This window comes from Petromyzon marinus, chromosome 55, assembly GCF_048934315.1.
Source record: "Petromyzon marinus isolate PM22_M1 ecotype Great Lakes invasive population chromosome 55, UKy_Petmar_22M1.pri1.0, whole genome shotgun sequence".
Taxonomy (NCBI): domain Eukaryota; kingdom Metazoa; phylum Chordata; class Hyperoartia; order Petromyzontiformes; family Petromyzontidae; genus Petromyzon; species Petromyzon marinus.
The window spans coordinates 7,196,313-7,222,119 of NC_133721.1; the positions used below are offsets into that span (position 1 = coordinate 7,196,313).

Consider the following 25,807-nt stretch of genomic DNA (forward strand, 5'->3'; position numbering starts at 1 on the left):
TCTGTTTGCACAGTCACATAGTCACTTTAAGATGTTTTCTTGTTCGTGTTTTTGTTTTTGTTTGTTTGTTGTGGTTGCACCCGATTCAAGAGCCGAATGGCTCACAGGGCTATACCAAAATAAATAAACTGAAAAACTGAAACCCATCCGAGCATTACACCCACGTGTTAAACCCTGCTTGGGCAGCGTGGGCTGGCGTGGTCGAGGGCGCGTTACAGGCGATTTGGTCACAGGCACTGAAAGGTATTAATGGAAAAATATTGTAAATGTTGTGCTTGTAACTCTCCAACACACCGGTGGGCTGAACTAGGAACTAATTTGCACGTTTTGTTTACGTGACGAACCTTACTCATTGGCTGTGTCAGGTGGTGGCGGGTTTCACGACACATTTATATTTAACGTGATCTATTCCACAAAAACCTCTCTTATGGGAAAATATTGCATTTGTTTCCTCAAACGGATGCAGTGCGGTGTCTGTGTGCGCCGTTTTCAAATGAATCAGCCTGGGCATACAATCCTTGCTTCAGCGTTTCTAGAACATTTAAAAGACTACCCAAGTTCGATATGGACCGAGTAACTTGGTCGACTTTTTAATTTATCTCTGTTTAATAATGCGAAAAAATGAAGTTACGGGGTGAGGTCATCATCGGCGCTCGGTCATCAACAACAACAACAACAAACAACGCTTCTTCTGCTGCCCGTGCATCCCACAGCCGAGTTGCCATTGCTGCCACTCTGTGGGTGGGTGAGAGAGAGAGAGAGAGAAAACCCAAAACTGTATTTCGCTGCTGAGAGTTTTTGATAAAAGGCGGCATTTCCGTCTGCGGGCTTAAACGTTGGACGAGCGGAAATGATGTGGCCCGATTAGAGGGGTTGAGATGTACGTGCGCACAAACTCCCCACTGGAAGGGTTGCCACTTTTTTTAAACGTCTTCATCTTCGGCGAACTTGTAGGATGGAGGATGTTTCAAGCAACTGCATGTTCTCACGCAAACGCGTGCATGTATGTGGTTTTTTTTCTGCATTAAGTTTTGTGTTCCACAATTTTCACCGATCGACATTGTGTCCGTCGAGATATCTTACAAAAGTATTGCAACCACCGAGACGCCCCCCTCTTTGTCGGCAGAGAATGGCGCTACGGAAATGGATATCACAGAACTACTGTTGAGATCACTTGAGGTGACACCCCTCGGTTCTCGCGGTAGGGGAGTGGCACGTTCCCCACTCGCCGTGCCATAAGGGAGTATAGACAAACCTCGGCTCGCCGGACTAATGCAGGGGTAGTAGCCCTTGGAGAGTCCAGCTCCGCTGCTAACCTAATGACATCCTTATGTAATAAAAGCCCCGTGTGTGTGTATGTGTGTTACATGTGTCCGTGTACAGTGCGTGTAGATTTTACGATATGCAGCAAAAAGTAGCCGCTGTGTATCCTGTGGTGCACTGTATGTAGTAAACATCGCCACTGGGGAGACAAAGGCAGCCGAGGGTGGTGCTGGCCACCCACCCCCTCGTGTGCCGTGCCGACCTTCATAGGTGTTACTCACTAACAGAACTTGCCCCTACAGTCTGTTGAGGCTATACGGGGGATCTTTATAGTTTAGTTCTATCCTTGGGTTGGTTCCTTCCCCCCCACTCCGCCAGCCTTCCCCACCCCCTCTCACTCCCCCCCCCACTTCTCTCCCCCCCACCTCTCTCCCCCCCCCACCTCTCTCCCACCACTGGCATATGAAGTGCATGGTACACATTGTACAGAATAGGTATCTCATTTCAGTTCGGCGTGTCGGTCCCCCATAACCCACATGCCCCCCCCATCCCACCTGCTAAAACAAATAATTATTTAATACACTATACTGTATATATTTTTTCTTAAATATTATTTTGCAGCGCATGTAATCTTCATCTGCTATTTTGTTTCTTGTAATCTATTTTTATATAATTGTATGACTCTATCTGGCTAAATGTAAAATCCGGCTAGTCTGGGGTCTTGCTATCCGGCATTTAACTGAGGTTTGAATGCTTTCTCACATTGTTGAATTCTCAGCTCGAAGTTAGCCAAATTAAGTGAATAGTCATATTCAGTGTGATGTTGTCGTGCAGTCATTGGTGACCACGCTGAGATCGTTAACTCTGTTACACTTAGGAATCAAGTTTCATGTATGTTGAACTTCTTTCTTACCGTACTTAGCCAACCGTGATAAATCGGACGTGCGGGGAAGGACAACAAAACTAAACACAAAGGAAAATCTTTTCAATGTCGATTTAAAAGTGCATAGCTCCAGTGGCTTCCGAATATCGGAAGGAAGAGCGTTCCAGACGGCCGCAGAAGCACATTTGAAATCACAGATGGCTACCTGGATTGGAACCCAGGACCATCAGTTCCCTTATCTCTGAACCACCCGGCAAACTGCAAACACTCAAGCATTTAAAGTCCAGTCAAGGCGTCTCCCTGCTTAGATGAGCAAAAGGGCCCCGTGTACTTTTCTCTATTGGTGGCCCAGTCAGCCGTGGGAATTCCACATTCCCATGGTGGGAATCCAGTGTAGTAGTATAAATAAACACGTACGCATATCTGTCAACCCCTTATCAGTGCCTACCTTATTACGGACCAATTCAGACCTTATTTATTGGTCACCCCGTGCCCTTATAAATCTGTGCCCGTATTGAAACTGCTGTACGTTGTATGGACCCGAAAACTCAGTTTCGCTGCACAAGAATACGGGCAACCCGTACGGGTTAACAGGTATGCGTATGAATCAAATTTGGATTGGAAACGGGTTCTGTTGACACGAATGTGGGATGCCGAGTCTGTAGCCCATGAATGGCTATTTTTGAGCCACCCATCCACGTTTTCATTAAAAGCATACCAACTGTAGCACCGCCTCCGATAATGCCATTTCCTTATAACGCTCTTCGTCCTGGAGGAAAATTCCTGCGCGGATGAAGCCCTCCCTATATATGTAAAAAAGTATGCATTTGCATTGCCCGTAAGGGGCATGTCTCTGCCCATGTATGGTCTTGTGGAACCTGGATTGAGGTGTCTATTGTATCGATTCAGCTCATACTCGATCCGGCAGCCACAGTAGATTAATTATCATTTCATCGAGAGTTAATCACAGCAGCGACTCATTGGCAAGCTATCTGTGGATCGAGTAATCTCATTGGCTAGTGTGACTTCCAGCGGAACGTGTCTTTACGGCAGACGGTGGTTTTTCTTACGCAAGCTCCGAACGAATCCATTGGCGACTACATCACTTTTTGTATTTTATTAAAATGTCATTAAAAGCGAACACTTTTATTAATCAAATTTGTGAATACATTTATGCGTACAGTATCATTATTAACTGTATTAGCAATACCCCGGTGATGCCCTCATATCCGTTCAGAGCCCCAAAAAAACAATTTCGAAGTCGAAAACGCATCTCCATTGGAACTATGTTAAAGTGACTTCCTATAGCGCTGTTTCGTATAGCGCTGTTTCGTACAGCACATCCTGGGCGCTGTCGTAGGCACGCCTGTATTATGCAGGGTTCACAAGTGCGTGGGGTCTCGGTGAGTTTCAATGTGATCTTGGTTAAAAGTAGGGGATTGCCAAGATATACAGGGTGCTTTAAAAAATGTTAACACTTCTGAAATTGCAACAATACCACGTGACATGTGCCTCCGGGCTCTGGAGGGCCACCTGGTTGAAGATTCCATGGACGTGTTGACAACGATGGCGAACAAGTGGAGACTGACTTTTCCAAGCTATAAACATTACATTTGTTATTTTACAGTGTTTTATCCGTTCTTTTTCCATTAAAAACGATAGGCCCATATGTGTTAACATTTTATGAAGCACCCTGTACATCTTCCCCAAATGACAATTGTCACAATATCAGTTCCCGTTAATTTTTATTTTTAACGCACGTGTTTCTCGCGGGTTACTTCTCGGAGGATCTGAGCCATTATCGAGTCTTAAGAATGGAGTCCTTAAAACTTGATGTAACATTTCAAGGTGGTAAGTGTTGCTTGGGGTTGCACTGTATCTAGATAACATCAAATCCTGGCCACAGACTGGCTGGGCTGCTGAGGAAGGGAAAATAGGAGCTGTAATTAAATAAGCAATGCTTCATGCGCATTTGGAGACGAAATCCTCACTGCAACCATGCCAGATTAACACAAGACACGCACTTATTGTCATTTAAACACAAATGTACATGTGGTACAACACGGATTGTCTCATCGGCTCCTTATAATCTCAGATCTTTTTTTTTGCCGCACAGTCCGTGCAAATTGAGGCAGAACTCTCCGCTTCACGTAACTGTGAATATCTTCTGCGCAAAATTGGGGTGGCTCGCAAGCGCATAATGGGCCTGTCAGGACGCTTCAATCGGCACTGCTGAGATAGTGAGTTTGAATCCGGGTTTAAGCCATGCAAAGATTAAGCCAGCTTCTCATTGTAGTGAGTAGTATAGACTGCAGTCTGTTCTCCTATAACGTAGTAGTTTCGTTCCTGAAGGACACCGTGTTATGGAAAAATCGCCATATAATAAATTACAATATTGGGGTAAATCGCAGTCCGCGATAGCACGTGAGATGCGCATGCAGGCTGAACAAAGATTGAAGCGCGTGGGTAGCATCTGGAAGCATCCAGCAGCATCCCGCCTTGTGTGACGATGCTATGCCGAGGCAGCTGTTACAAACGCTTATTCCTATGCGCGCGACGTGGTTCTGTTGACTCAATCGCGTTATATCCAATTCACATTGGCGTTGTCAAAAAGCGTGTTCCCTATTGCGTTATATCCAATTCGCGTTTTGAAGGCATGTTACAGGAGAACAGGCTGTACATTTATTTGCCTCGATGGTGCTATCATCGGCGTCATATCTGAATAAGAAATGATAATTCGCGTCTCTCACACAGAAGTGCAACCCCTTGTGTGAGAGAACGGCCCATGGAATCGGATATAACAGAGTCACCATTGTTGGTCCCTTGCAGTGACCTTTGGGTCCAAATAGTCAAGGGTAGGCAGCATATTCCCAGCCATTCTGCATATGAATACTCGCATGGCAGTAAAAGCAATTATATTAAAATTTTTCCAGAGCTGCAATTTAGGCTAATTACGTGAAGTGTCATATTTAACGTGATGGTTTTTTTGTGTGTGTGCAGTAATTGGTTACTGGGCTGAGGGTTTCAACTCGCTACACTCGAGAACAGGTGGGCTGATTGGATTAATTAGAATCAGAATATTTATTTATACCGGAGGAATCCGATGAGCTATGAAGCTCTGTATTGTCACAGATGTCCGGTAGGGACGGGTCAGAACGTGATGACAACAAGCAATACAAAAGCCACATTAGGAATGCAATGTATAGAAACGGTGAACAAATCGCAATAAACAAATTCAACTAAACTAATCTTTTTTTGATGTTGCTTGATTAAGCTCACCGAAGCATTAATTTGTTTTTCAGAAGCGACCTGGCCACAAGTGATAGCGCAACAAAGTGGCTTATTGTGTGGAAATGTATAGCAGCAAAGTAATCTAAACAATCTAAACGCATGTTTCTACAGTGAGGGAAAAAAGTATTTGATCCCCTGCAGATTTTGTACGTTTGCCCACTGACAAAGAAATTATCAGTCTATAATTTTAATGGTAGGTTTATTTGAACAGTGAGAGACAGAATAACAAAAAAATCCAGGAAAACGCACGTCAAAAATGTTATGAATTGATTTGCATTTTAATGAGGGAAATAAGTATTTGACCCCCTCTCAATCAGAAAGATTTCTGGCTCCCAGGTGTCTTTTATACAGGTAACCAGCTGAGATTAGGAGCACACTCTTAAAGGGAGTGCTCCTAATCTCAGCTTGTTCCCTGTATAAAAGGCACCTGTCCACAGAAGCAATCAATCAGATTCCAAACTCTCCACCATGGCCAAGACCAAAGAGCTCTCCAAGGATGTCAGGGACAATATTGTAGACCTACACAAGGCTGGAATGGGCTACAAGACCATAGCCAAGCAGCTTGGTGAGAAGGTGACAACAGTTGGTGCGATTATTCGCAAATGGAAGAAACACAAAAGAACTGTCAATCTCCCTCGGCCTGGGGCTCAATGCAAGATCTCACCTTGTGGAGTTGCAATGATCATGAGAATGGTGAGGAATCAGCCCAGAACTACACGGGAGGATCTTGTTAATGATCTCAAGGCAGCTGGGACCATAATCACCAAGAAAACAATTGGTAACACACTACGCCTTGAAGGACTGAAATCCTGCAGCGCCCGCAAGGTCCCCCTGCTCAAGAAAACATATACATGCCCGTCTGAAGTTTGCCAATAAACATCTGAATGATTCGGAGGACAACTGGGTGAAAGTGTTGTGGTCAGATGAGACCAAAATGGAGCTCTTTGACATCAACTCAACTCGCTGTGTTTGAAGGAGGAGGAATACTGCCTATGACCCCAAGAACACCATCCCCACCGTCAAACATGGAGGTGGAAACATTATGCTTTGGGGGTGTTTTTCTAAGGGGACAGGACAACTTCACCGCATCAAAGGGACGATGGACGGGGTCATGTACCGTCAAATCTTGGGTGAGAACCTCCTTCCCTCAGCCAGGGCATTGAAAATGGGTCGTGGATGGGTATTCCAGCATGACAATGACCCAAAACACACGGCCAAGGCAACAAAGTAATGGCTCAAGACGAAGCACATTAAGGTCCTGGAGTGGTCTAGCCAGTCTCCAGACCTTAATCCCATAGAAAATCTGTGGAGGGAGCTGAAGGTTCGAGTTGCCAAACGTCAGCCTCGAAACCTTAATGACTTGGAGAAGATCTGCAAAGAGGAGTGGGACAAAATCCCTCCTGAGATGTGTGCAAACCTGGTGGCCAACTACAAGAAACGTCTGATCTCTGTGATTGCCAACAAGGGTTTTGCCACCAAGTACTAAGTCATGTTTTGCAGAGGGGTCAAATACTTATTTCCCTCATTAAAATGCAAGTCAATTCATAACATTTTTGACATGCGTTTTTCTGGATTTTGTTGTTATTATTCTCTCTCACTGTTCAAATAAACCTACCATTAAAATTATAGACTGATCATTTCTTTGTCAGTGGGCAAACGTACAAAATCAGCAGGGGATCAAATACTTTCTTTCCCTCACTGTATATATCCATGATCACAGTGGTGACAGCTCAGCACTGACCTCGAAGCCATCCGGATTTTTAGTATTATTATTATTCATTTTTAATTCACGTCAGCGAATCCCAACTGTGAGGAATAGCATCCACTTATCATTGCAGTGCTATTTCAAATTCGCGAGGTTGTGTTTATTTGCATATTTCGTGGCTTGTGGCTGGCGACGAGTCGACAAGAATTCGTGACGACACGGGCTGCGCCGTGGACAAGTGAGGAGCGCGAAAGTTGCCCACGTGACGAATTTTGTTTTTATCACGTGCTCGTATGGTCGAATACTTTCATGCCCGTCATAATTAAACGTAAGTTCATCAACAGAATAATACTATGCAATGTATGTGTTCATTCGTATATACATTCGTACAGTTTATATGTTTAAACGTAATGTACGTTTACGCCCCACAAACCCATATTTTTCTTATACGCTTCAAGTATTCATATTTGCACCATTCCCCACGAACGTATCCTCGCGAATATTAAGGCTTCACTGTATGAACAAAATATGTGCACCATCTGGTAGTGCTTGGCATGTCTGGCATGTTGCTTTGTGACTGAAGTGGCTTCGTGATGTCATCTTCCAGGGCCCTGTCCCTTGACGCGATATGATGCTGTACTGGCAGTGTGAGGTTATCGATGATTGTTTTTATTTTGTCACATCGTTAGAGGACTCATACAGTTAGCTCCTCTTGCCTTCATCCTTAATTTCACGTTGTCATGGTGTGTGATCCTATTCAGCAACTCATTTATTTTTAGTCATTTTTATTTTGTATCATTATTCAAGCTTGTGAATGCAGGAAAGCCTCACTGAATTTAAATACTTTTTCAGCAGGGCCCTGACAAATTTTCACAGTTGGGGGGTTGACGGAACTCCATGTCCATAATAGAGGGTTTTTTTCTGGTTAGTTTACGTAAATTTAAATGTGTCGTTAAACCCGCCACCACCCGGCACAGCCAATTACTAAGGTTTATCACTTAAACAAAACATGCCAATTTAGTTACTAGTTCAATACACCGGTGTGGTTGAGGGTAAACTCACAAATTCTGCAATTCCAGTCCTGTGACGTTTCGCTGGTAATTACGACCAGCCGCATCAGGCGTCAGCCACAATTGTGGAAAAATCCTCCTGTTTCGGTCTTAAATAGAGGGGATAAATGTGATGTCATCACTTGGAAGCCAATCAGATGCGAATACCAGAGTGCAGAGTGGGGGGGGGAGGTTAATGTATTCATATAAACTATAATGGATATCTATTCTTGGTTGGGTTAGTCAGCCTACGTTTTAAAATAACACAGCGTAATGCGAATTGAGTAATTTACAGGTCGCGTTTCAGCATTGGGATGTTTGGCCATTCCCATTGATTTTGCGTGATTTTTGTTACTTTTAGCTATGGGAGGAAACTGGAGAAACCCGGACCCTAAAACCTCGCAGAACAGGGGGGAGAACATACAAACTCCATGGAGAGAGGTGCCCGAGTTGGATGTCGAACCCATGTTTCTTGCTGCGTGGTGGCCACGAGCGTTAGCACTGTGCCACCCTTCCGCCCCGCTTTGCAATGGCCGCAATTGACTTTCCCTTTCTGTTTCTTTCCGTTTGTGACAGCACCCGTGTGGAGCCTCCTTTAGTCGACTGTGTTGCAACACCTCGTTGTTGCTGTGCGCCCTCGTTTGTTCCCGTCGGTAACCGCGTGTCATCCGGTACCGTCCCTTGGCTCTCTCCCTGTTGTTTACGTCATCGCGTTTGTATCGGAGCCATGTCGTGCAACTCCGTCAACCGTTGCACCGTCACATTTTTTGTTTCCGTGGCGGAAATATCTTGGAATTTCGGCAAACTGACTCAAAAATCAGTGATGCGTACGCACAAGATTTGGCGCATGTATCTCGAGCATGAAGATATTTTAATCAACCGAGCTGACACATTTATCACATGCCCAACTATGAATAATTACATTGATAATTACTGGGAATGCACAGTAACTGGTGATTCATTTCAATGACTGGGATATAATTTAATACTGTACTGTAGTACTGGTATGTTGACATGATGTAAATGGTTAGCACACTAGCAATCCAGAGATCACGAGTTACATCTCCTGGCACGGCAGTTAAAATAATTAACATTTTTTCTTGAATCCCACCCCCTCTGTCCACCCGGCAGTATAAATAAGTACACCACAGTTAAGCGATCAGCAGTGGTGGGGTAAAGTGTGGGAACTCCCATCTCTTCCAAGAAGTCTGCCCGGTGTGGGAGGGGAGGCCAAAACACCCTCCAGAGTGGCTTCCTAAGGCTCCATTTAAACTATTTTATTGATTTATTTTACCACTGAAGGCCCACTGAGTTATTTAGATCTTCAGAAGTGACCCTGGCCACAAATGGCAGCTCAACGAAGTGGCTTATCACGTGGAAATTTACAGCAGCCAAATACTCTAAACGCGCGTTTCTAAATGTGGAGGGAAAAACCGGAGTGCCCGGAGAAACATTCCACGCGACCACAGGCGTCAGGGTTGGGATCGAACCCACGACCTCCTGCATACCAGGCGAGGTAGTTAACATCTCCTAGCCACCGTTGTGGAGGAAAATAGCTTGCTTATGCCACCGATAGTTTTGCATAAGCAAAACTATCGGCTCCGGGATCCCCTCTGAGTTACACAAACGGATCGCGATCACGCGCGTCGTGAAATAATCTCGCCGCCCATTATTTCGGGAGGAAACAAATAAACGCAGCAGTTTCCGCTCGAGACTCTCCGCTTTTATAAACGGGCTATGTGGTCACGTCGCGTTGGTGATCGTCCCGTTATTTATTTATTTATTTTATTTTTTGTCCCCCGCATACCAGCGCTCTTCCTCTTGTCGTTCCAAAATGGTCATAGTCCTGGGAGCCTAGAGGAAGGACCTGCAAGCCAGATGGTGGTGGTGATTATTTCGAAGCAGACCTTTGGTGGCCGGGTGTCAACTGGGCCCAACGGCTGGGGAATCGGGCAGGAGAAAAGAAGCGATGGGGAGGTTGTGGTGGTGGCGGCATCGATGGCTTTGGCCGTAATAATCTCTTGATCTTGATTTTCTCCTTAATGTTCTAAAAACGAAAGCACGGTTTGTACGTTTTGACTGAAAATGAAAAAAAGAATTTGGTTTGTCCCTTCCCACCACACTTCCGATTAGCAGGATTGCCTTCGAGTTAAAGCTTTCGTGACTGCAGGGATTCATCTTCTTGGTTCTTTCGGTAAAGTCACGTAGAATGGAAATAATAAAATAATAAAAATAAAACAATAAAATTCTCACGACGTTTCGGCCACGACACAAGTAGCCTTCCTCAGGTGAAGAAACAGAACTGTCGGGAAGACAGCGCTTCAGTGAAGCTTCAGTGAAGTGAAGCGCTGTCTTCCGGACAGTTCTGTTTCTTCACCTAAGGAAGGCTACTTGTGTTGTGGCCGAAACGTCGTGAGCATTTTATTTAATTAGGTTTTATTTTTATTATTTTATTATTTCCATTCTACGTGACTTTACCGAAAGAACCACGAAGAGGATTGCCTTCGTACGGTGCGAAAAAAGTTCACCAAACACACATAATGAAAGTGCCGTGGCTTTTTCCTTGCTCAACATAGCGTATGAATACAGTGCGTCACATGCACAGCCAACTGGGGACCCCGAGGTGCAGTACAACGTCCAGTATACCATGACGGTTACATGATTCCCGGAATAGGTTACTGGGCAAAATTAAAACTAAAACTGCTTTGTACACTTCTTTCTTTAGAGCTGTTTGTCGTGTTTTAGTTCGTTGTCCTGCCCCCGCACCTAGGTTGGCTACGTATGGTGCGAAAGAAGTTCAACGTGCATACACACAGGGAGCAAGGTTGACTGTGTGAGGGTAGGCGAGGGTTAAGAACGCATTGCAGGACGTGAAATAGTTGGGAAATGTGAACTTCTAGAGACGCGCAGTCACAACACACGGCAGATACTGCGACGTGTATTTGTTTTCGGGCAGAAAACCATAGGTGGGACGTGTTTGCTACTTCTCAGCAGAGCTCACTCGATTCCCGAACACGCCTTCTGTGGTTTGACCTCACATTTCAACGGAGTTCCTTGCCCCCGTCTCGGTCATTCATGCATTTCATTCTTTCTTCCGTTCAAGTTACTGACTGCGTTCGTTAACAAAGTCGTACTTTTCTCGAAAGTAAATCTGCGGTAATTCGTTGTCGTTCATTCATTAATACACTTTGAATTTGTAATTCAGATTGGGTTTCGGTGAATTAGTTCACTTACTGAATGAAATATATAAAGTTGCATTCGAATTCAAACATACAGATACGCTTCCATACATGTGCGTCGATAGGACTCAATCAAAGCGCACAAAAACGTTCGTGTTGCATACGTGAAGCTATCAGAGGCACTTCTGAAACGTTACTTGAATCTGCGCAAGGCTTACATTGGCATTGCAATTGGGCAGAACGGTGTCGCGGTGGATATCGCATTGTGCTATGAGCCTTGCCACCTTGAGTTCCATTCCCAGCCGCGATTAACGTCAGTGGTGATATCTTAACTGGTACCTGTGCCGTTCGCTCCTAAGTGGCGGTGACGCCACCACAGCACCTGCGCCAGGCCAGGTGGACTGTGAGGCCACGTGAAGTGTCCAAGGCTCGCTGGCGGGAGGAGGTCGCGGGACAGACCCAGGTGCCATGGGTTGACTGACCGTTTATCCGGCCCCACACGCTGACCAGCATGGTGAAGTATGGTCAACAACCCCTTGAACCGACACAACCCAGGGAGACCTTCATCCAGCAGTGTATTGATAAAAGAGACGTTCATTGTTATCCCTTACGAAATTATACACCGTGTATGCGTAATTATATGTATTATTTATGTACATTACATAGCTATACATCGGCACGCGCGGTATATGTGCTCGCGCGTACCAGCATGGTGTGACCACATGTACAAACAGCATGGGTTGTAAAGTCACAGGCTTCCTGTGCACCGAGGAGTTTCTCGTGTTCCCGTTTAAAGTCACTCTTGAAAGAGAAGTGCCACAGAACTCTTCGCCAATCAGTTTGGTTGGCTTTGAAAACAAAGTTGAAAAACATAAATAAAGAATATGGTGCCACGAGGTTATTTGAACAGAGTCCAGGTATGGGCCCACACATTCCAGAATTGGCTTGCGCAAATTCCAGCGTACCTTGAAGACCAGAGGCCATCTGGTGATGATTTATCAACTCCGCAGGCTGTGTCTGGCACAACTTCAAACCCCAGGTCACTCTCCGTTGTGATGTGTACGTATGTTGAACCTCTTTCACACCGTACATAGCCAACTGCGTGCTAATCGGAGGTACAGCGGATGGATATTGCTTAATGTTTGCTACGGTACCGTCATCATCGTTACCACCGTCGACAACACCAGCATCAATTTCGGAATCAGGATCACGGTTATCATCATTTAGTAAATGGATTCTTCAAATGTATTCATAATATTATTTTTATGCGGAGGGTGCGCTGCTGCTGTGTCTTGTACAGTGCTTTGAGATCCTTGATGAAAAACCACTACATAAATATTATTATTGGCATGGTCAACAACACCATCATATTTACCAACACTAACATCAACATTATCATAATCATTACCAACACAAGCCTACTTTTTAGGGTCAGGGTCATCATTGCCATCATCAACATCAAAGTCAAAGTGTGCCTCTATGCTCAAACGAACATTTGTGCGCCGCTAATCTCTGTCGGTATTCCTGAGAGAGTGGCTGAAATTCCACAGTCCTGTGCCGTCTTTCCATCTTTCGCTTTCCCACAAAGCGGCACGCCGTTTGTCGATCTCGGAGGGATCAGTGACGATGAGCGAAGTTCATTCCAAACCCTTCATCACTTCGACTGCCGCCATCACCGTCGCGACCATCGTCAACACCTCTTCCGCTTCTTTTCCGCGTGCACGCGTTCCGAGAACATTCTCTGTAAGCCCCTTTGTGTCCGCGGCGTCGTGCTTATTACGTCCAGTCCCGCAAAGTCAGGTTTGCGCTGGGGTTTCTCTTGCTGAGATGCAGCGCAATGCTCGGCTTCGCGAGCCAAGTCCGGGGGATGTTCGCAACACAGCGCAGGAGCCGCGAATAAATGTTGTCCGACGTCCCAAAACGTCGTAAAAGTGAATATCGGTCGACGTCTGCTTCGCCAGATTGGTAATGTAAACGCGCGCGAAGAGATAATAAGCAGGAACATCTGGTGTCGGTGCGCTTGCCTGGGTGAGGAGTCGGCAGCACACCTATACACAGTTTTCTTAGCAGTTCCGTGAGCTAATTTCGGGCTGAGTGAACCTAGAGGAGATGACCGCCACGTTGCAGAAGCTGAGACCGGGGGCGTAACATCGACCTTTTCTCGAACTCTTTCCCTCGTTCCGCTTCGTTCAGCCCGCAAAGACACAGCTGCGTGTGGAGGTAGCAGTAAATTAAATTATCCTCCGTGGAGAAGGCATAAAATGACCTGTGCATGAAAGCATTTGCCATCCCCCAGCTCTCACGTGGGCAACAGTGGCGGTGCCATCGTGAACTTAGTGGTTGAGATGCCCCAGAGCAGGAGAACAAAAAAATAATGCATGCTCATTCGAAAGCAGTTTCACACACACACACACACGTATGCCCTGCCCTTGAAAGGTCATTGTTACTCGACGATTCATATTTTGAACAGCGTTTGCTGTTTTTTTTCTACAAATTATTACAATTGCAATTGTGCTATCGCTGTCATGTTGTGCGACATGACGATGTTTCCACTTGGCGGTGCTCAGTGCAATAACTCCTTGTGTCAAAGAACAGTCCCAGAACAGTGCACAACTCCAGGCTTATCCGATCACAGTCTCATCTCCGATAGCGCGGTAGTTTTTTTTGCGTTCCTGAAGAACGCCGCGCTCTGTAAAAAATCTCGTCATGATGAATAAAATATAACGTAGGGTAAAGCACAGTCCGGGATATCACGAGGGGATGCGCACGCGCAGGCTGAACAAAGACCGAGGCGCGCGGGTGGCTTCTAGAAGCATCCAGCAGCATCCCGTTTCGTGCGATGACGCTACGCCGTGGCAGCCGCTACGACCGCTTAATCATACTCGCGCGACGTAGTTCTGTTCGCTCAGTCGTGTTGTATCCAATTCGCATCCGCGTTATGAAAAAAAAAATTCCCTAATACATTCATCGCTTTTTTTTAATTCACGTAATGGAAGCACGCGTCATAGGGGAACAGACTGTCATTATTTGCCACTCGTAAGATCCTCTGTTACTTTCTTCTCAAGAGGCTAATTTTGTGAAAGCAACGGCTCCAAATATTGCAGTGGGGAGTGTTAAGGGATTTTAATAAGTGTATTGCGATTGATCGGAGATGCGCAGAGATTTTGGAATGAAATGTATTCTCTAAAGATTCTCTCCTGTTATTTTTGTGGCGAATCTATTTAATTCCTTGTAACTAGGGCCCATGCCAACCACACAATGTTTGTTTAAGATGTTGGTCAAATATTCTTGCTCTGCATTGCTACGAGAGATGATTACCTCGCTTGGTATGCAGGAGGTCGTGGGTTCGATCCCGACCCTGACGCCTGCTGCTGCTGCTGCTGTATATTTGGAGTTTGCGTGTCTCTCTCCCCGTGGTCGTTTGGATTTGTCACCGGGTCCTCTGGTTTTTTTCCTCTACATTTAGAACCAACATGCGTTTAAGAGTATTTGGCTTCTATAAATGCCCACGTGATAAGCCACATCTTTGAGCTATCAATTGTAGCCGGGTCGGTTATGAAAAAGATTTACATAGCTCGGTGAGCTTTACCTGGTAAAATAATAATAATAATTTAGTTTATTACACCGGGTTCGATTGAATCTCAATTTTGCAGTTGAAACAGTGCGGCAAATATTAGAAATCCCACCCTTCTTCCAGCTGTGCCCACCCAGCAGTATAAATGGGTACAACACAGTTCGTCCATCAGCGGGTCACGTATGATGGAGGTAAAAAAAAAACGCGAGTACCTCCACCGCTTCCCACACATCTACTTAGTGTGAAAGAGTAGGCCAAAGTAACACACACACACACCGTTATAACGACCCCCTGTAGAATCCCCTCCAGTGGAGGCGCCTTCTGCCAACAGTGCCGCGAGCAAGCGATTGCGGGGCTGCACCTTTAGCTGTTTTTTCACCCCTTTTGCTTCCGCACGCCGCTGCCCGCACGCGACTGTGCCCTGTGCTCTGAGCCCGATTCTATTTTAATTGGCATTGAATGGCCCACCGACGTTTCTCTCCCTGGGAGCACATTGCTGCTGGGGCCGCTCCTCGAAAGCCTCACGCCAGGGTCGGATCTAGGCACGTGGGGGCTTTTGGAGGGGCTGCAGCCTAGGGGGTCTCCGCCATGCTGGAGGGCCTCCAGAGATGAAGTGAAAAGTTATTTCATTTGTGAATGCTCAATTTTATGTTGTTAGCCTTGTAAAAAAAAATTGAAATTATTTATTTCACTTTGTTTTCCTTTTGAAAATATTACTGGGGTGGTGGTGGGGGGTGGGGGGGGGGGAGGGCAGGGGCCTTAAAAATCTTCATCCGGCCTTGCCTCAGCCCTTGGGAGCCGGGCAGCGCAGAGCGAAGCAGAGCCGAGAGCACGCACGGGACGCCGACTGGATTTTTTTCTTTCACTTGAACTGTGCGGTTCGGGTTAAGGGATATTACAGTTGAGCTCGTAAGAGGCCTTCGACACAAAGTAGGTTACACTGAATCTCTTGTTACTTACCCACCCACTTTCTCTCGCACCCATTCGCTCTCTGGCCAAAGCCTCCAGGCATCTTCTTAGAGATCCACACGATCTTGCCCTGATGTACATTCTTATTTTAAGGCAGCCCAGAGTGCCTGAAGGGGTACATTTTGATCTATTGTCATTATTTTCTTACGTGGTATATGTGTGCTGGCTTTTTTTTGTGTGTGCCGCTGTATGCACCCGCTTCTAGGTTGTATAGCCAGATGTCCATGGCACAAGCGACGTGGTGGCATCACCGTCACTTAGTGGTGAACGGCAGTTGTTGTTGCACACACGCATAGGACTGCGCGTGTGTGTGTGTGTGCGCTAGTGTAGCGGTTATAGCGCGCTGCGCTACGAACCCGGTGACCCGAGTTTAAATCCTGCTCATGGCCAACACCAGTAACGATTATATGAATGGTTCCTGGGCCTGCCCTTAGGTGTACCTGGTGTGGTGTGTGAACATCGCCACTGGGGAGTCGAAGGCAGCCGGGAGTGGTATTAGCCACCCAACCTCTTGTGTGCGCGAGCAGCACTTGCCCGAACAGTCTGTTAAAGGCTATATGGGGCATCTTTGTCTTTGCCACCGTCATTGTATGTTTTTCAACATGTGGGGAGTGGTCGTGTAGTGGTTAGTTCACTGCATTACGAACCCAGTGACCCAAGTTCGATTCTCACAGCCAAAATCTGGGGTCCTAGGACTCCCTTATGTCAACTCCAGTTTCAATGGAGTATGTGGCAGTGTTTTAATATCAGCATTGGGGGCATGAAGGCAGCCGGGCATGGTTTTAGGCCACACCACTCCTTTTTGCGCTGTGCTGGCCTTAACAAGTGACTCATTTACAGCACTTTATCCTGACAGTCTTAAAAATGCTGCAAGGGGGAGTTCTTGCATAGGCATGTCACTCTGTGTCTATGCACGTGTGCGTGCATCTGACCATGGGTGTGTGGTCAGATCTGGTGACCTCTAAGTGCAATCCGCCAGTCAACCCATAACACCCGATGTCTGTCCCGTGACCTGTGGGCGAACCTTTGACCCTTCACGTGACCTTAAAGTGCATCTCGCCTGGCACAAGGCTGTGGTGACATCAGCGTCACTTACTGGTGAACGGGCAGCTGTTGTTGCATGTGCACCTCGGTTAAATGCGCGCGTGCATCACCGCCAACGCACCGTCGCCAAATGACTTGGGCAGTCACGCACGGATCATGGCAGGGCTGTTTGTTCTAAATTGAAAACTGATTTCTTTAGCAGAGATGCTTGGTGTGTTAAGCGTTATTGTCCTTCTGCCCCCCCCTCCCCGCACCTCCGATTAGCACGTTTGGCTACGTACTGTGCAAAAGAAGTTCAACGTACATACGTACATACGTGTGTTTGTATTTGCGTGCTAATCTGCGCGTGTCAATGTCTACCTTGCGTGTACTTGCACATGCCCACGTCCCTGTGCCTGTGTTAATTTCGACCTGTGTGTGCGTACGTGTGTGTACGCGTGTGTACGTGTGTGCGTGCGTGTGTGTGTGCGCGTGCGTACGTGTGTACGTGTGTGCGTGCATGTGCGTGCGTGCACGTGCGTGCGTGCGTGTGTGCCTGCGTGTGTACGTGTGCGTGCGTGCGCACGATGCAGGCAGGGAAGTAAAGGGGACCAGTTTGGACGCGCCAAACCCATCGGCAGAGGAGCGGCGTGTGGGGAAGAGGAGGAGGGTGGGGGGGGAACCCTTCACAAGTGTGGCCGTGTGTGTGTCGACGGCTGAACATTTTCTTTCCGGCCTCACTCCACCACCACCAGCTCGTCGTCACAAGCGCCGCCGTCACGACCTCGCTGCTTCCCGTGCTCGCTTGTGGGGCTGCTCAAATGCCGAGGAAGTGGAAGCTTCCGTTGATAATGAGAAAACCTTGTAACCATTTGTTCAGGGGGGATTTTCCCCACACCGCCCCCTAAACACACACACACACATACACAACCTTCCCCCCCCCCCGACACACGTTGCTCTCCACGCAAGAGATTAAAATTGCAAGACGATTTGAATGCATATGAGAGGGGGGGGGGAACCAATAAACATAATTTTTAATAAAGAAACGGCAAGAATTTAACGGTATTTTATTTAGCCTGGCTGTTGTTCGTAATATTTTACGCGCCGAATTCTGCTTATCACCCGCTTCTCCCTCCCCCCGCCCCCCCCTCTGTATTTTAAAGCAACTTTCGGGGTGGTTTCATCTTATAATCCGGCAGTCGCGTGCTTGCTTGCGTGCGTGCCAGATTTGTGTAGCTCTATTGACATGCGGCAACACGTTTCGGGCGTGTCTTTACTCTCCGGAGAGCGTCTTTCAATTGCTTTAACCCCACAGAATACAGGTGACCGTTTGTTGTTTTGGGCCATGCACCCATGCGGTAGGCGACGTCGATGATTTTCTGTTGTTGTTGTTTCGCGGCGTTCCGTTTTGCCACGAGTCGTCGCTCGGGAAAGTCGCTTCGTTCCGTAGACACCCCCTCGGGTTTTTTTATTTTGTCCAGCTTCCACATCCCCCCTCCCCCGCCACCCCCCCCCCCCCAAGTCAACCCCCAAGTTGAACTCTCTCGGGAGCCTCCCCCTCCCGATTTCCTTTGTTTTTGTTTGACTGCGAGCGCAGCGTGGGATGCGGGCGCCATCCCACCCGCACTCGCGTTTTGCATCTTTAAGCGGATCGTGGAAAAGAAGGCTTTGATTGTTTCTCCCACCGGGTGAGTTGGTGGCACGGACAGGGTCAGTGTGTCCACTGGACAATGGATACAGTGTTGAGGTCAGCCGCATACTGCTTGGTTGCCTGGTGTAGCCTCCGAATTGAAAACCCATTTCTTTTTTGTGTTTAGTTTGCTGTCCTTCCCCCGCACCTCCGATGAGCACGATTAGCTACGCACGGTACGGAAGAATTTCAACATGCATACTTAGACAACTCGGACAGAGTCCCATAGACTCACGCAGAGACCCATAGACTCTCACGAACACCCATACACTCACACAGAGACCCATAGACTCGCACAGAGACTCATAGACTCACACAGAGACCTGTAGACTCACGCAAAGACCCATAGTTTGTTGTCCTTCTCCCGCACCTCCGATTAGCACGGCTGGCCTCGTACGGTGCGAAAGAAGTTCAACATGCACACGTACACAGCTTCCTCATCTTTTTAAAGTTACTTTAGATTTGTTTGGTGTTTCGCAAGGTTTTGTTACAGTCAACTATGAATTATCTGGGGTAATGGTTGTCGGGAGGGGAGGACTGGGGCTTACGGGGAAAAAAAATGCAACCCGCGTAATTTAGGGTATGAACATTTATTTCAACTTTACCTGCACGGAATGTGTGTGGGGGGGGGGGGCTTAAGATGTATAATGTGCCATCTCTTTTGCTTCTTTAAGTAATCGTTTTACTTTGCTGACGCGAGCAGTGGACGATTAGACCAGTGCTCGCTTCAACGTGCGAATGAGCACGGCTGATATGAGAATTGAGAGCTATCCACCTTCATTTCTTATATTGTCATATTTCAACTTTTGTTTCGGGAGATTTCGCCTGACCATTATATCAGGTCCCTCGAGTGAACCCGGTGCCTGATTTTTTTATTTTTTCAAATCAAGAAATCAAAGTACTGCTTCTGATTGACAGTTTAAAAGCTCCAGTTTAAAAACCGCCATTGCAATTTAACGCTCCAAATTCCCTTAGCCTTTTAAAAATTCATGATTTTTTTCTCTCCCTCTCTCTCTTTTGACAGATATTCTTATTGCCCCCTCCCGCGTAGACATTCCCGTTAGGTTTCTCAGGCCCGTATCATCGATCTCTGTGAAAGTAAATATATCGGTCGGACACGATGCAATAAATTTAGCGGTTGCAAACAAAAATTTCACCTTTCCCAGCACTTTCCTCACTCTTGTTTTTACCGCTCACGGGAATATTGCCGTGCCACCGAAAGCACGGTCATAGATTTAGACGGACTAAAATGTAGTTAGTTCTTGTTCTAGATTTGAAGCTTTCGTGACTGCAAGGATTCATACTCTTTGTTTTTTTCTGGTAAAGTCACGTAGGTAAAAAAAAAATCTATGAAATTGAATGAAAACAACTAAATTAAATCACGACGTTTCGGGCGCAACACAAGCGCCCGTAGCGTGATTGAATTTGGTTGTTTTCATTTATTTTATTGCTTTTTTTTTACCTACGTGACTTCACCGAAAAAAACCATAGGGTATTAGTCCTTGTTGTCAAGTGTTATCCTGATCGTGCTCACGGTCTTCTTCTAAGCGTTTGTGGCAAGCGCGTGCAAGATCACGCGTCCAAGTTGTTCAAAGTCTGCGAGCCGTGCGATCGCCTCGTTGGCACGACGAATACTGCTCGGCCCGCCGGGATTGCGGGCGTACGGTGCAGTTCGTTCGCGGTACGGTGGTTCCGTCGTCCGGTTCGGATTGCCGCGGTCGCACATTGTGTGGGTTGCCTTTGATTCTCCAACTTGTCGACGAGGAGGTGTGGCGCAGCGACAAGTTGCTGTTCTCAAGCGGTTGATGGAGCATCGTAGTTTTACTTGGCAGATCAAAGCCATGCACCCGGGTGGTCATGTGATGACACGGAGTGCCCAATTCGGGCCTGTCTCGCAGGGCGGTTCGAAACCCTCCTTCGTGTGAGAGAACGGGTCACGGAAGCGGGTTTCACAGAGCTACCTCTGAGATCCCCCTTCAAGGGACCTCTGGCCCACACAGTTGAGGGCTGCACTCCTCCTCCTCCGCAACAGGACGTGAGGTCTAACTGAGAAACAGCAACAGCGTTGATGACAGCGGCGACACTGTGCTTCGTATCCAAATTCGACGGGGTCATTTTTTTATTTGATTTTATTTCGTGCCACTTCACAAGACGCCCCTGTAACCAGGGATGAGGAGCAGCTTGAACCTGGAGGATTGATCCGATGATCGATGGCCTGAGCAGCGAACGCTTAAACAACGAAACTCCCCCCCCCCCCAAACAATAATGAGAAGTAAAGTGCCAATTAAATGACAGATTCGTGGCTTCGAGATGGGGGCTCAAGAACTGCTGATTTAATCTGACGAGGGTTGTTGCACAGGAGGCCTAACTGATGCTGGCTGCCCAGCACTGCAGTTGCATCGTCTACACGTGGCAGCGCTGGGATGAAGCCCGATTGTTTGTTTGCAGAAAATTCCACCACACGTGTAAATCAGGAGTTGGGTGTCTGGGCGTTCCACGGAGGGCATCGGCATTCCTGGAGGCGACAGAAACTGCACATTCTCTTGGCTGGCAGTGAAATTGTGGCAGTGTAATTGTGATTATGGCATTGTGATTGTGGCGGTGTGATTATGATTGTGGCAGTGTGATTGTGGCAGTGAGATTGTGGCAGTGTGATTGTGGCAGTGTGATTGTGGCAGTGTAGATTTTGAAGATTGTGGCAGTGTAGATTGTGGCAGTGGCAATGTGATTGTGATTGTGGCAGTGTAGATTGTGGCAGTGTGATTGTGGCAATGTGATTGTGATTGTGACAGTGAGATTGTGATTGTGGCAGTGTGATTGTGGCAATGTGATTGATTGTGGCAGTGGCAGTGTGATTGTGGCAGTGGCAGTGTGGATTGTGGCAGTGGCAGTGTGATTGTGGCAGTGTGATTGTGGCAGTGAGATTGTGGCAGTGTGATTGTGGCAGTGGCAGTGTGGATTGTGGTAGTGTGGATTGTGGCAGTGGGAGTGTGATTGTGGCAGTGTAGATTGTGGCAGTGTGGATTGTGGCAGTGTGGATTGTGGCAGTGAGATTGTGGCAGTGTGATTGTGATTGTGGCAGTGTGATTGTGGCAGTGAGATAGTGATTGTGGCAGTGTGATTGTGGCAGTGTAGATTTTGAAGATTGTGGCAGTGTAGATTGTGGCAGTGGCAATGTGATTGTGATTGTGGCAGTGTAGATTGTGGCAGTGTGATTGTGATTGTGGCAGTGTGATTGTGGCGATGTGATTGATTGTGGCAGTGTGATTGTGGCAGTGGCAGTGTGATTGTGGCAGTGGCAGTGTGGATTGTGGCAGTGGCAGTGTGGATTGTGGCAGTGGCAGTGTGATTGTGGCAGTGTGGATTGTGGCAGTGTGGATTGTGGCAGTGTGGATTGTGGCAGTGTGATTGTGGCAGTGAGATTGTGGCAGTGTGATTGTGATTGTGGCAGTGTGATTGTGGCAGTGAGATAGTGATTGTGGCAGTGTAGATTGTGGCAGTGTGATTGTGGCAGTGTAGATTGTGGCAGTGTAGATTGTGGCAGTGTGATTGTGATTGTGGCAGTGTGATTGTGACAGTGAGATTGTGATTGTGGCAGTGTGATTGTGGCAATGTGATTGATTGTGGCAGTGTGATTGTGGCAGTGGCAGTGTGATTGTGGCAGCGAGATTGTGGCAGTGGCAGTGTGGATTGTGGCAGTGTGGATTGTGGCAGTGGCAGTGTGATTGTGGCAGTGTGGATTGTGGCAGTGTGGATTGTGGCAGTGTGGATTGTGGCAGTGAGATTGTGGCAGTGTGATTGTGGCAGTGAGATAGTGATTGTGGCAGTGTGATTGTGGCAGTGTAGATTTTGAAGATTGTGGCAGTGTAGATTGTGGCAGTGGCAGTGTGATTGTGGCAGTGGCAGTGTGGATTGTGGCAGTGGCAGTGTGATTGTGGCAGTGTGATTGTGGCAGTGAGATTGTCGCAGTGTGATTGTGGCAGTGGCAGTGTGGATTGTGGCAGTGGCAGTGTGGATTGTGGCAGTGGGAGTGTGATTGTGGCAGTGTAGATTGTGGCAGTGTGGATTGTGGCAGTGTGATTGTGGCAGTGTGATTGTGGCACTGAGATTGTGGCAGTGTGATTGTGGCAGTGTGATTGTGGCAGTGTAGATTGTGGCAGTGTGGATTGTGGCAGTGTGGATTGTTGCAGTGTGGATTGTGGCAGTGAGATTGTGGCAGTGTGATTGTGACAGTATGATTGTGGCAGTGAGATAGTGATTGTGGCAGTGTGATTGTGGCAGTGTAGATTTTGAAGATTGTGGCAGTGTAGATTGTGGCAGTGGCAGTGTGATTGTGGCAGTGGCAGTGTGGATTGTGGCAGTGGCAGTGTGATTGTGGCAGTGTGATTGTGGCAGTGAGATTGTGGCAGTGGCAGTGTGGATTGTGGCAGTGGGAGTGTGATTGTGGCAGTGTAGATTGTGGCAGTGTGGATTGTGGCAGTGTGGATTGTGGCAGTGAGATTGTGGCAGTGTGATTGTGGCAGTGTGATTGTGGCAGTGTGATTGATTTATTGTGGCAGTGTATATTGTGACAGTGAAATTGTGGCAGTGTGATTGTGGTAGTGTGATGTGGCAGTGGCAGTGTGGATTGTTGCAGTGTGATTGTGGCAGTGGCAGTGTGATTGTGGCAGTGTGTTGTATGTGCGTACGTTGACCTTCTTAAGCGACGTACATCTGTAGCCAACCGTGCTAATCGGAGGTGCGAGGGTGGGGGACAAAGTTAACGACAGCAGCTGCTGTGCGCGGCTTTAGTTAGGAAACTGTCACCTAACGTTAATGAAACGCGATGCTTGAGACGGACTAGCCACTAAGAGGGCCGCGCTGGAAATTTTGATGGGGAGGGCGGTGGGGGAGAAATGCCGAAGTGAATAATGGCAGGCGACAAAGAAAAAGCAGAAAAACTGCAAATTGCACGGACGCAATGACGTTACTTTCTGTTATTTCCCCCCCAAAAAACAAAACTTACGCGAGCTAAAAAATGTTCACCTTTTTTTGTTTGTTTCTCCTGGAGGCATTGCGCACAGCAAACAGACGGGAGTCCAAATGCGTTCGTTATGACAGTGGGAAGCCGTGTGACCTGCGTGCAGTCACTTGCCACGGATTGTGTTACGTGCCACGTTGCGAATTTGTCATAAGGGGCCGTCCATAAATGACGTCACGCACCTGGGGAGGGGGGGGGGTCAGATTTTTGTGACGATGTGTGACGAGGGGGAGAGGGGGGGCGGGGGTTTGAGAAATGTGACATTCACATCAAAATACGCAACTTTAAATAAATATGGAATTGTTATAACAACACTCCTACAACATCAGAGTGCAGCGCCACGTTAAATACGCACTACAATGACAACAGTTTAACGCGATTTGAAGCATGTTTTATTTTCAAAATGGAAATATGGTTTTGGGGGGAGGGGGGGCAGAGCATTGTGACGTCATATTTGAGGGGGGGGTCTGACTTTTTGTGACGTCGTGTGACGATGTAGGGGGGGGGGGTGGTCAAAAATCGTCCAAAATCGCGTGACGTCATATATGGACGGCCCCTCGGGAAATGTTCCACACGAACACGTCATAAAACAGTTACAATTGTTCCACACGAACACGTCATAAAACAGTTACAATTGTTCCACACGAACACGTCATAAAACAGTTACAATTGTTCCACACGAACACGTCATAAAACAGTTACAATTGTTCCACACGAACACGTCATAAAACAGTTACAATTGTTCCACACGAACACGTCATAAAACAGTTACAATTGTTCCACACGAACACGTCATAAAACAGTTACAATTGTTTCGCATACAGCCGTGAAGCTTTTAACTATTTTTGTTTTGCACATGTTGACGTTCCTTTGTGAGCCTTATTGTGAACTGTTCAGTAACGGCGATCGCAGTGATTGAACGGCAACATTGCAATTAACGGCGCTTGTCATGAACATTGTTCATTCTTCTGTTTTCATTTTGTGAGTTTACATTCACCATATTAAAACCTCGTGTGATTTATTATTATTGTTATCATCGCGTATAGGCGTAAACATTTCTGTTTGTTCGTATTCACACCACCAATACCATCATCACCACAACTCGGGCGGTGATGCGGGCAAGCGGTAAGCGCGTTCGCCGCTCGTTGCAGACGGTTCCAACGGTTCAACTCCAGCGGCCGCCCTGATTAATACTTCGGGGTATGTTCATAATAATCTGACGCGCCACCTTGCTTCACAGTTTCAGTTAAGTTTCATTTATTTGGTAATGCCCCGTGAGCCATGCGGCTCTTGACTCGGGTGCAACCGCAACAAAACAAAAACATCAACAAAGCAAAATCTTAAAGTGACAGTGGCCGTTAAATAGCTTGTTCCGTTGTATTTCAAACGTTGCACAGCATCACCCGTCGAAGCACCTGCTCACAGCTTATACGGAGCTGGCCATTGTGAGTCCGAAGATGACCGACATGAACTCAAGTTAAAAAAAAAATGTATGTCTCGCTGCCCAAATGGTTAGAGTTTCTCTCCGATGTTGTCCCTGAGCCATTGGTGGAAATTCCACATTCGTATGGCAGGGGCATTTTGATTTCCCCCACAGACACTTCGCTATTGCATTTGACCCCGGAAGGATGATGAAGGGGTGCCGCCGACCAATCATGGGGGTGAATGCTCTGACCAATTTGCCATCTGGCCGGATATAATTTCACTCGTGCAAACACGGACGCACGTGCAAGCAAGCGCACATTATCTGCCTGCATCATATTGCATTCGTCTACAAACACGCGAGCTAAAACCATATCCTTTACCTTTGCATGGGGAGGTGCATCGTCTCGAACCATTACGTCTTCCTTTCCTACTCCCACGCTAGGGTGAACAAGTCTGTGCATTGATTTTTGCAGCTCAGATTACAGTTCTTCGATTCTCTGGCTTACCTTATTGATGTGGCAACTATGTGTGGGTGTGTGCGTGCGTATTCAGTAAACGGCGTTGCATTTGCTGGGTCATGTTGCCCAGCCACCGCTTGCCCAAGCAGCTTCTGTTTGGCCATGTAGACGAGGACAAACGATGTGGTGGCAAGGACTGGAGAGGACTGAAAGCTTTCGTGACTGCAGGAATTCATATTCTTGGGGCTTTCTGTAAAGTCACGTTTGAAAGATCCAAG

The 25,807-nt window shown here is 47.0% G+C and overlaps 1 protein-coding gene across 4 annotated transcripts in view; it reads left to right on the top strand.

Moving 5' to 3' along the window:
• LOC116954593 (ras-related protein Rap-2b-like) overlaps nucleotides 1-24,668 on the top strand; it is a 72,681-nt gene extending 48,013 nt beyond the window's left edge. For all 4 annotated transcript variants that reach the window (XR_012929637.1, XR_012929638.1, XR_012929639.1 and 1 more), the window contains exon 4: nucleotides 17,530-24,668. Coding sequence is in view for 1 of the 4 variants with exons in the window: in XM_032975241.2 (XP_032831132.1) it covers nucleotides 17,530-17,541 (12 nt within the window). In the remaining 3 variants the exon portion in view is untranslated. The remainder of the gene's footprint in view (nucleotides 1-17,529) is intronic.
• The last annotated feature ends 1,139 nt before the right edge of the window (nucleotides 24,669-25,807 follow it).